This window comes from Syngnathus leptorhynchus, chromosome 10, assembly GCF_054491065.1.
Source record: "Syngnathus leptorhynchus isolate UIUO chromosome 10, UIUO_Slep, whole genome shotgun sequence".
Lineage (NCBI taxonomy): Eukaryota > Metazoa > Chordata > Actinopteri > Syngnathiformes > Syngnathidae > Syngnathus > Syngnathus leptorhynchus.
The window spans coordinates 1,403,748-1,416,270 of record NC_141204.1 but is presented as its reverse complement, the minus strand read 5'-3'; the positions used below and the strand labels follow the sequence as shown (position 1 = coordinate 1,416,270).

General features: G+C 41.9%; 1 protein-coding gene across 1 annotated transcript in view; it reads right to left on the bottom strand.

The window, feature by feature from the left end:
- Positions 1–5,498: 5,498 nt before the first annotated feature.
- The window catches only part of LOC147049815 (BCL11 transcription factor A-like), a 33,177-nt gene continuing 26,152 nt past the window's right edge, over positions 5,499–12,523 (bottom strand). The window contains exon 3 of the mRNA XM_085922326.1: positions 5,499–11,155. Coding sequence (XP_085778452.1) covers positions 8,922–11,155 — 2,234 coding nt within the window. The 3' untranslated portion in view covers positions 5,499–8,921. The remainder of the gene's footprint in view (positions 11,156–12,523) is intronic.

Sequence of the window (12,523 nt, the reverse complement as noted above, 5' to 3'; positions counted from 1 at the left end):
GGTTACTTGAAATCTGAATGACATTGTGCGAGCCATAATTAATTGTGTAATATGTTAAATTTTATCCCATCGGTTATTTTGTGATTCACATTTCACTTTCATGTAGCTTGAGTGGGATCATTACCCACTAAATGCACTCTCAAAATCGACTTGAGATTGTCATTACCACAATCCTAGTAATATATATATAATATATATAATCTAGTAGTGCCGACAGTACTTAAATGAATATGATTACCGACAATGGGTTCAATACCAAAAGAAGGTTGGCACGCTGCATTTTCTGTTATTGTATCTTATCGCACTCTTCCAATCTTTGTAAACTACACAATGCAGTTTCAAGGTGTGTACTGTAAGACGGCATGGTTTTACCTTAAATTACTGACACATACTTATGCACACTCACAATAAAGATCACCCTCCTCAGTCTGGGGATTATGTGAATAGTTATGAATAATACATGAGTGTCTCCCCTCCCCCAATCTTCCATTGCTCTTATTGGTCTTGGCAGACCGCCACTCATTCAGCGGTTTGGGCAGACTTGTCTGTCTGTCTAACTATTGGACCTTAACACACAATGTGTCTCTAACAATCAGACCTGATTCTCCCTCAGAAAGATCAGTGGAGACACGTGACAACAGCAATCATATTAGAAAAGCCCTTTTTTATGGAAACCAGCCAAGTTGTGGGATGAGGGCGAAATTTGGGGTAATATTCCGTCAATCAAATCGAATTTGAATGTTTGTTATAGGTACTTAACCCTGAGATTTGTGAACGACTGGCTGGTAGGGTCCAGCTTTTTCCACTCAAAAAGAATCACTGCGTTTGATGCCAATTTGGCAGATAATAATGATATGATATCTTGCGGTACATTACATCACACTCAGAAGACTTAGGAAATGTATCTTGCATGTCCTTGGGATCTTGTTGACTATTGTCTGGGACTCAGAATCAGCGCAAGAAAGTAATCAGGAAAAGTTTACTGGCATCTCTGATCAAAAAATAAATCAAATAGAAAACGTAAAAAATACACACACACATATCTCTCCGTGTTTTCCAGAGAGATAGAAACACACACCTAAGCAGACATAATTATGCCAAAAGGATCCATTTTCTGTTGACAGGACCATGTAAAATACATGGCGCTTGTCTTGGCTTAATATATTGCTGTGGAAGCTAAGGAGACCAGCCTAATGACCGCACGGATTCATTATTTCAAATATTAATGCAATGTCATCCCTTTGTGTCTCCTGCACATTACAGAGAAGTTCACTATGCTGTTTATAGACTACAGGCATCATACCATTTTGTTCTGAGGGTCAAAAGTGACACTGAGAGCTGGTCTCTGCAAAAGCGACTGTTGGAAGTCCTTGGAATGTCTCAGTATCCCACTGGATGAAGTAGCTGTCTGGACCTCTCTGCTTAGGCTACTGCCTCCATGACTCAACAATTTGTGGCCTTCTGCGTTGCTATAAATTCATCTGCACATGGTTGTCACGTGCCTGTATTCGAATGCACATGTTCTCATACAAAGGCGACCTTTTTCATCCTATCCCGTAATTAGAAAAACTGACATTCACTGAGCCCCCTCTAAAAAGGTGCTCCTCAAATTACATTTTGAATGACGACAGTGTTTCTGTAAATATGCATCATTTGAATGTGTGTACTTTACAAATGCATTCTCTTGGTCAGTCCAGTTGAACAAACATACATTTATCATGCATCCGCATGACACCGCGGTACTCTGGACAGCTCATCTCTCCTGCCCCTCCCATCCCGTCAGCAACATTTACTGTGATTGGCCACACCTCCGGCTTATTGCCACACCTGTTCCCAGGTAGTTAGCCACCTTATATAAACCTCGCACACCTCTGTTTCACTTCCTACCTGTGGTTGTGCCACGTTCCTACCCGGCACGCTACCGGCATTTTATTTCTGCTGTAAGCACACGTCGTACCGTGTGGCTCGTTCGAAGCACTGTCAGCGCCTCCACCATATTGGATGTGGCCATTGCATTAACCATAAAATTGCCATATTGAGTTAGAATGACACAAGTGGAAGTGCTGCACTAATAGAGTATCAACAAATGCAGTACATGGAGCAAAGTAAGTTTCTAGGGTATTGTTGGGTTAGTTTCTAGGGTTTTCATAATAATGAATTATCCCATTCTTGTGCTCCCCTTATGTCTGAGGTCTGGAGGGATCTGACTACCGGTAACTGTTTCGGACCAGATAAAGTCATCTGTCTTTGAATCTGTGTCAGTTCAGGTATTTTTATGTGGAGTTTGCATGTTCTCTTTGCTTCCTCCCACAGTCTCAAAACATGCAATGTATGCTGATTGTAAAAGTGATGTCCTATTTGTTGGTCCTGTGATGAAACGGTGATCTTTACACCAAGATTTATATCAGTGATCTATATAGACAAGAGAAACACATAGAAACATCGTTCCACTTGAATCTTACATGCATGATTTAGATAGCACGTAACTTTTGACTATAGGCAAAGAGAAGTAAAACTGAAGTAGACAAAACATTCAAAACACACCCACAGTTTATCTTGCATCCACACTTGAGCTTCCCCTATACCCTGTGGTGAGCAATAAAGGTGTTCACTCATGTGAAACCCAACTCTCAACTGCATGTTGACCTTTGAACTATCACCAACAAATATGCACAAAAGCAAACGGTGTGGGGAGGCTGAAATGAAAGGATGAAAGAGCAGCCTTTGCATGTGTCTGTATTGTAAGAAGCTTGAAGGCAGGAAGGTCACAGAAACACTTTACTATCAGACATAACAAAACACACAATGTCCCATCACCCACGTCGGTCTATCATTCCCTCCCACGTGCACGCACAAATGCTCGTAAACACAGACACCTCGGTGCATCTGGATTTTTCTGCCATTCCTTCTGCTATCTTTCCCTCATTCTTATAACAAAATAGAGCCATATCCCTCTTCTGTCTAGATGTAATTAACATCTCTGACCTCTGTGAGTCGGCTTGTGCTTATATCAGAGACTTTGGAACTTGGTAACACAAGTCAGGAAAGACACACACACACACACACACGAATAATCCATGTCTTTCCTGAACATCCTTTTATCCAGCTCAGGCCTGAGGGATTTTCCGTTCACCCAGCCTGGCCACTAGGTCTCTCCTTTTGGGGTCAGAGATCAGAGCGATAGCCTTCGTGACCCCGGAGGCTCTAAACAAGACGAAGCCTGAACAACCTCCTTCCTTTGTTGAGTTATGAGGTCACAGGGTGAAGAGAGTCACAGCAGCTGATATAACACAGGATCAGATTGTACAGTGGAGGAGGGTAACTTTTGTTTTTATTATTATTCCGATAAATTGTACAAAAGGCATTACTCGAGTAGACTCGAGTGTACCAGTGAGGATTCAAAATAAAATATTTCACAGACAATACCAAAAGACAAACTTCAATGATGTGACAGGTGATTCCCATGCACAAAAGGTTAAAAAGTCATTTATTGATGACAAAACAGGAGATGAACGTTCATCATTGCCTTTTTGCAAATCAAATTTGATTGGCTGAGTCCAGTCAGGAGGAAAAGATTCCTAATTTGACTGGTCTATCAATCGCCTGTGTGCATACATGTTCTTGCTTCAGATCCCTCAAATGGTGCATTGTTTCAATTATAAGCACATGATGGAAAAAAAGATTTGAGTCCACATATAACAAAAGTTATCTGTGGTATGGACAGCCTGTTGAAAGATTGCTTATGCAGTAAAAATCAGACTTAAATTTGCCAGGAAACAAAGACACCTGCAAATATATAAAAACGGATTCACTTCTTTTACTAATTTGACATTGGTAAGTCTTTTATACTTGCTTCCTCTGTACTCAATATGAGAATTCCAAATTGCGAGTAATGTTCACGGAATGTCAACTATAGAATCAATCATTTACTTTGCAGTGAGTTCCCACATACCGCAGTGGTCAGCCACCATGTATTCAATTATACAACTACTCAATAGGTTGTCTCAGACAAAATGAATTGTTGTGGCATTCAACACCATGTACTGTACACATAATTTACTTTAGTACACAGAAGAAAAAAAGACAGACAAAACACTCATGCATCTTTATCTACGATTGTATTGAAACTGTGTTGTGTCAAGGCCATACACAAAAGCAGTCTGGAAAATGAAGTTTCTACTGTAAATGCAGAACCTCCTTTAAAGTATAAAGCCTGCAGGCCAAAGACAAATGCGCAGGCAGTTACTGGAGACTGCAGGTCATGGTTGTATACATTTTATTACAGTGACAAATGCATTACGTTTCTCATATAAAACCACAAAAGGATCGCCTCGATGAAAAGCCTGAATGCTTTGGAGGTTTACGACAATAAGCGTGTCGCAAAATCAACTGGAAAAATGTACAGAGTGGGAGGGAGGAGGGAACGCGCAAAATAAATGTGCTGCTGATTTGTTTTATTCTTCCAGGTGGTGCACAGTGGCTAGTTTCATTGTTTAACACAGAGCAAAGCACAAACTGTCGCCAATTGTAGGTCATGAGGTGGCAAATAAAGCTTCATTATATATACGGTCATGTCCAACATAGCAGAACCTCAAGGCTCCCAGGGCACTGGGTTTGCTAAACTTTGTGAATTGCGGCATATGCTGTGTGTGACATTTTCTGGGTTATGTATAAGAAGTGTTATGCCACTTACACCTACTGTATTGGCAAACAAAAAGTCCAGCTGGTTGTTTGGGAGGCATGTTTCACAAGCAACTCACTATTCAAGAACATTTTAGAATATAATATAATCAATTGGAATCTTTAGTTTGTACATAGGCAAAAGAAGAATTTATTATTAATGGGTCTGGATGAGGGTGGCAAATTTTTTGTATCCATTTCTCAGTGGCTCCCAGCCTCTTCATCAATCTTGACAAACAGAGTTGAGCATGCATAAAGAAATTGAAGTGAGTCTTTAGTCTGTGAGATCTTACGGCCTTGTCTGCGATTGACTTTTTTTCATCGTCAACGACATCTTATACGATTTGATCAAATCTTCAGTACAAGGTTTTCTCCAAGTCGCCCAGTACCTATCTTTGCTCAAGAGGCTGAAGGGTGCGGTGGCTGGAGGACATGCTGCTGATTGATCTTGACAGCTTTATGAGGCTTTGTGACTACTGAGCAAACTGAGGGACATAATTATATTTGCTTAAGGACATTCTGTGAGAGCGGGCCATTATATGTGTACTCATACTGTTAGTATGTCAAGTGAATATCGGGCACATGTGAATTGTCGTTATCAGCAACATACTAGATTGGACTTTAGTGACACACACACACGTACGCAGGAAATCACGCACACGCAATGAGAGAACAACAAAGAAACAATGTCTACCCTCACCCGTCATTTCCTCGAGATATATTGATATATATATATAATGTGTATGTGTGTCGAGAGAGAAACAGAGCAAATGGACACGTGCCAATATACTTTCATTTTTTTTATTAACTGTTTTTTTTCTTGATAAAGGGACAAAATGGGTGTGTGAACAGGATTATGCAGACATCTGTCAGAAAACACAGACAGTGGTTTTCTTAATACAACTGAACAGGTACTACATATACAACAGAAATGAATAAAGAGCTTGATTTGTCAAATGACCATTGGCCACAAATACAAAATAAATGATATACTCTGACAAAAAAATATCAAATAAAATTCAATCAAAACAAGGATCCATCCCATGTCTCTGTTTTGAACAGAGCATATAGGTGATAATAAATAGCAACTCCCATTGTAAAAGATAAAAGTTCAAGTTCAAGTTACAACAAACAGCTCTCAGAACAGGAATAGAAAAGGCTGATAACAAAATATTCCGCATTGCCATTTACAAAAATTCTTAACTTAAGCAGGCTTCTCCACGTCTCCCAGGTCAATTTTAAATATGCTTGGCATATGAAAGTGTACCCAATCTGAATAGAAAGCACCATTTTGTATTTGGCAATGAAAAAAAACAACTGCAAAACATTGAATTATTTTTCAACATATTTATTTTGACAATTTTTTTTTTTGTATTGCATGTACTGCATATGATTTATTTCTCTCTCTACTTGTTGGAATGTTGTCAGGTACGGTAAGAGAGACAAAAGCGCACAACAAAACAGGCCAATGTCAGCTTGTATTAAATCATACAAGAGTGGCAGCAGGATGGAAGGAGGGTCGAAACCAAAAACCAAAGAAGATATGTACAACGACCTCTGTGGACAGGGGAAAATAGCAGTGGCCATCATATGGCCGACAATGCCTCCCAATGCCACACACTTTAGCTGATTTTTTTTTTTTTTTTTTTTTGTGTAAGGTTTTTCATTTTATCTCTTTAAACATACAAATAATTTGCACTATATTATCCTGCCAAATTAAAAAAATATACCGTGGCAGCTTGGGATTTTTTCCACTACCAAAAAAGGTATGGTACCTTTTAGAGAGAGAACAAGCAACAGTTAAAAATACGAGCCTCAATATAAATACTATAGTGCCTACTCTAAGTGAACATTGAATTCAAATACAGTTCTAGAAATACAGAAAAATCAACCATAAATGTGTTTAAGCATAGGAATTGACATGTACGTGTATTTTCCTATATTTTAAGTTCTTTATATATTTATATATAATCTTAATCATTTCCCCAATGCAAATTGTATTTCAACCTGAAGAGCTGTGAAGAGCCAAGGCAAAATAAAATACAAAACCATCACAGATGAATGTTTTTTTTGTTTTGTTTTTTTTCCCTTTTCTATTTCATATATACTGTGATCGAAGTCTTGAACATTACCAAGACGCTGAGGAAAAGAGAAACGACAACAAACTTAACAGTTTGCCCTAAAAGACAGTGAAGTGTTATTTCCGGGAAGAAATCAAAGTTTATTTCCATACCTATCATTAATGGGACATTTATACAAAAGTGTGAACATCACAAATTGAGTTTATCGTCCAGCTGACAAAATCAGAGATTATCCAAGACATCCATGGCAAGAATGAAACAATGCAGCTCTTCACCAAAGTCAACACGACAGTTGCCAGTGGAGTCCTTTTTGAAAAGATCTCCGAGTATTGTACATTAAATGTCCAAACCTTGTTGAAAGACTGTTTTGGCTTCTTTTTTTTCTTTTTTTTAACCCAGCAGACACATTAACAAATGATTCAAAGTTAACCTGGCAAGGAGGTGAAGAGCAACTATTATTTTTATGATTTGTTGACAGAGTGTTTTACTGCTTTTACCAGTCGGACCCTTTTCTCCCTTCACCGTAAACTTTTCAACTTGTAATTTGAAACAGTCCACTTGTTACAATGAAACATTTCGACCACTACTCCAAATGTGTGGAACAATGCAAAAGAGATGATGGTACTTCCAGGTTGAATGACAAGTGCTTGACTGGTAAAAGATCTCTCCTCTTGGATTTCAAAGCAATGAAACATTTGCTCCGCGTTTGCCTATGCATACTGATTAAAAAGATCACATTTCACTCTTTTTAAAGAGCCAATGTGTACTGATGGATTTTTTTTTTGGGGGGGGGGGAAATTGCTGGAGATCACTGTCACGGACCCTGTTTTGAAGAAATGAAGAAATAATTGTTTTCAATCTCCATAACACATACTGTATGTATATTCAAGTTTGTTGTAGCTTTCTCTCTGACTAGCTTCAAGGTATTTCAATGCTCTCGACTTTCTTTCGGAGGTCACGCAATTTTCTAATGTGTCGTTCCACACACCACAAATCAAAGCAGCGTTGCAGGTTTGTGCTAACTCGGACAAATATCACCGGTATCCCTCAAGTTCAGGATTGTACGTTACAGATTTTTTTTCTTTTTTTTTTCTTAAAAGTAGCTCCTTTTCAGAAACGGAACTAGGAAATACTCAGATATCCACAACACTGGTCGTACCATGCTCCTTATGAAATCCACATACTGAAGCGAAGCCCATTGAACATGTACTAGGTAGCTGAATGGTCAGTAACTACAAAGTGAAGCTTTGATTATGAGGTGTCACAGTCCACTGGGGCAGGCAGGTGCTTGATGCAAGAACCTTTTCTTGATGGTTTCAACAGCCTAGTTTCCCCCCCCAAACTTATTCCAGATAAGATTATGGCCAATGTAGTCTTAAAATATCAAAGGCACTCTTTCTTACTTACCAAATGATAGTACAATTTGATGTCTTTGCACACCCTTGCGTTATTGAAATTTGACCGTCATGACTATTTATTTACTCGTCGAACCTATTCTGTATTATTTTTATTTTTTCTTAACCCTGTGTGAACATGGCATCTTTTAGAAAGATCCGGATAAGTGCATTTCCAGGGGTTCCAGACGTGGGTCATTTTCCATGTAACAACTCAAAACTGTACATGATATGTGTTACAGGGTATATGCAGCATGGGTATACTGTATCTTTCTTGCCTTTTCTCTTTTTGAAGAATAAAAAGAAAAATAACATAACAAGAGAAAAACAGCAACACATTTACTAAACAAGTAACCAACCAGGGACAAGTTCTTTTCTTTTTTTTTTTTTTTTTTTTCATTTCTTTTTTTTTTGTTTTGTTTTTGATTAACAAAAACATACTATGCATGCTGACAAATTCTTCGAAATGAAAACGGTCAACTCAAAAAATAAAATAGTACACAACATGTAATTTATTGCACAAGAAAAAGGCTTGAAGTTTTGCCTCAATGCAAGAGTATTGCCCCGATACAGATCATGCATTCAATGGGTAATGAACACGGGGTGTGCTGGTGCAGAGCACATGGTCTTAACTTTCCACCAGCCTGGTGAAAGTGGAGTTTTTGGGGCTGGGGCAAAAACTGCGAGAGTCTTGGAATAAACGGGGAGTTAATGGCAGACAGCTGCGGGGGTGGGGGGCGGGGAAAAGGTCCCATTGTTCGGCCTTCTACTCGGACTTTATTTCGGTACTCAAAGGACGGTCACTGTGCCATTTTTTCATGTGTTTCTCCAAGGTGCTATAGACACTGAAGGGCATCTGACAGATTTCACACTTGTACACATCCTTGCCCACTTGACCGTGGGTCTTCATGTGACGAGTAAGTTTGGAGCTCTGGGCACAAGCGTAATTGCACAGCTCGCACTTGTACGGCCTCTCCCCCGTATGGCTGCGCCGGTGCACGGTCAGATTACTACAGTTCTTGAATATCTTGCCACAGTACTCACAAGTGTCACTCCTTCGGCCATCCTTAGAGCTGGGCCGCCCGGGACCCCCGAGATGAGGTGTGCTTCCCCCGCTTCCCGTACCGCTGCGACCTGACATCCCACCGTCGAGTTCACCCGGAGGAGTTGAGAATCGTAGACTGCCGTTCTCTGAGGAATGCTCGGATGAAGAGGCAAAGGGCGATTGTCTGGAGTCCCCGAAGTTCAGAAAAGGATCCTTGAGCTGTCGAGAAGCAGCGTAGCCAGCGAGCCACTGCGAGTAGACGTTTTCCGTGTTGGGGATGGTGGGAGTAGGCAAGTCAAATTCTTTTTCCAGCTTGATGCGTTTGGAAAAAGGACTAAGTGGACTCGGGCTACCCAAAAGAAGTTTTTTTGAAAGGCAGGCAGAGGCAGATTCGTTTGGGGATGCTCCGCGTCCGTTGACGGTCGAGAGCGAGCCCTCCACGCCGCGATTGGTTTCCGGCATGGAGTTCGAATCGCACATCTCCCGATTTTGTGGATGTCCTCTGTTGAGGTGGTGGTGGAGGTGGTGCTCCTGGGCAATTGCGTTCCGTTTGTGTGCGGTGAGGGCTTCGCTGAAATGCTGCATGCTAGCGGCAAGGCCCATTCCCTGCATGACCTCAGGGAGCGAACGTGGAACGGACCCCTCATCTGTCATCCCTCCCAGTCGGGTTCCGATACCACCGTTGTTTTCGTGCTGACGTGCGGCCTCGAGGTTCAAGCCAAAGTGGTAGCTGTTGTTTCGTCGAACGGCCCTCTCTCCATTTTGCACTTCCTCCTCCTCTCCCTCTTCTTCCTCTTCCTCCTCCTCTTCTTCCTCCTCCTCCTCCTCTTCTTCCTCTTCCTCCTCTTCCTCTCCATTCTCACGCAGCATTCTGTTATTTTCACATTTCATCTTGGCCACCACGGACTTCAGGGCATTGCTGGCGCTGCCCATGTGTTCGCTGGTGCCGGGCTCTGGAGAGGAGGCAGTCGAAAGTCCGTCTTCTGACTTGCCTGTGTTTGGCGAGGAGGATTTGTGCATGTGAGTTTTCATATGGCGCTTCAATTTACTCGCCTGTGTGCAAGCATGGTCACACAAATGGCATTTATACGGCTTTTCTCCTGTGTGGCTGCGCCGGTGCACTATTAGATTACTCTGAAACTTGAACGCTTTGCCGCAAAACTCACAACACTTGGATTTCATTGGAGTGTTGGATGAGGGTGTCGCCCCCGCGGAGGGAAGTGGCGTGGTAGGAGTGGTCTGAGAGCCCACGGGGGACTGCATGGAACCTGGCAGAGGCGGCGGAGTTGCGAGATACGGAGTCTTGTTGCCACCGCCGCCTCCCGTGCCCATGCTTCCCACACTTGTCTGGAATGGCTGGAGTAAGCGTTGCATGGGGCCTGGCCGGCTGGGGGATAAAGGGGGAGTGGATCCTGAGGTGTTACCCGCCAGCTCCCGAAGCCGCCGTGAGAAGTCCATTGTTGGAGGGGGCTCCATGGGAAGAGGGGGATTGAGGCGCAGCACCCTGTCAAAGGCACTCGGATGGTGGGCTGCCAGCGCCAGCTCCTCTGGGCTCAGGTGGTGGGGGTCCAGGTGGTTCCTCGGAGGGGGGCTGAAGATAGGTGGTGTGGGAGGAAAACGCTGATGATGATGATGGAGCCCACCGCCAACCCCGAGTGTACTTCCTGCTCCCACGCTGTCCCTTCCCCCTGAGCCTGAGCCTGGGATTCGGAGGAGATTGAAAGGGCTGGAATCGAGAGGCAGATGGAGGCCGTGAAGGGGAGGATGAGAGGGGCAATCCGCGCCCCCACCCAAGGAGGAAGGCCCACCCATTCGTGGGGTGAGAGGACTGCCATGTTCACTTTCCAGGTAGATGCGGAAACCATGGGAGTTCTGGGCGTGCTGCAGCAGGAACCAGGCGCTGCCATACGACTGCTTACAAGTAGTGCATGTGTAGGTTGTCGGTTCTTCTTTGCCTGCAGTGACACAGAAATAGAAAAATATCTTAGAGGAGATCTCGGGAGTGATATGTTCAACAAGAATCTGTTTGCGTAGATACAGAAACGGCTCCAGTTGTGTTCATTTTTTAACATCAAAGCTGCCACTGTATAGGGACTATTAATATTTTGTCCGGAATAACAGGCTTGAATAACTTGGATGAACCCATCACTTTTAGGAACCTGAGGCCTAAATATTCCAGCTATCAAGAGCCAGTCGGCACATGGTGTTGCATACTTTGCAAATACAACACTACCTCTTATTGAGGTCATGCCCCACATGAGTTACATGTGAGAATATAGTGTGCATGTTTTTTTTAGTGTGTGTTGTTCTTCTCTCAGACTTTTCTGGAACAAAATGTTTCCCTTTAGACTAAATGTTACTCCTCTGATGTCAGCAGCAGAATAAAGAAAGCGCTATCCTGGCGGACCACCTCTTTCCCTTCCCATTCAGCCACCAAAACAGGGTTGCTCACATTTAGACAACAATATAATTACAGAAACATAACCAGGAGATAGAAATGTAGCAATATTCATGAAATGTTTCTGCTTCTCCTAGGCTGTCCTTTCTAACACACAGTCGTCTCCCACGTGACCAGAACATGGGCTGCTAAATTATGGATCATTAAAATCGGCACAAATTACCGCTAATGTGGCCACCTGCATCAGATTTAACCTCTGAATATCATTTGCATTATCAAGACTAGGGATGGTTAATTTTATTCAATCATTCATTTTTCCTCTTGATGAACTGGTCAGTCCATTTATTAATTTAGACTGTTCTATTTCTGAGATGCAGGAATTGGATGATGTGTCCTGATGACTCCTGTGGGTGGGATATGATGCATTTTTCAGCAACATATTGATGCATTTTTCACCAACTTAAATGTTACTGCCCAAAAAGAATGTAAAAAATAAAATCTATCCGCAAAATATTCAACAGATTTGCTGCATTTGTTTGCCCCCAAAGCCATTTGACATATAGCATCCCTTAATAATCATAATAATTGGAAATAAAAGTAAATAAAACGTTGTTGCTTAGGGGCTGGACTAATTACAGGGCAATACTTGACATAAAAAATCTTGAGTAGATGCGTGAGAGCAATATAACACAAGAGATTAACTTCCAACATGTGAATGAAATATAATACTAAAAGTATTTGAAGGCAACAAAGACTTTGGCACTCCCTAGCTATCTATGTATGTTCCCTAAAACACTTGGCCATGCACTGAGTGAAACTGTAAGGTTAATGGATTTTGGAGTAGGCGATTGCTCCACTCCGTCTCTCTGTAATATACTCCCATCAACCACTTCATTAGGGAAAATCTCTTCCACTCTGAGGTAGA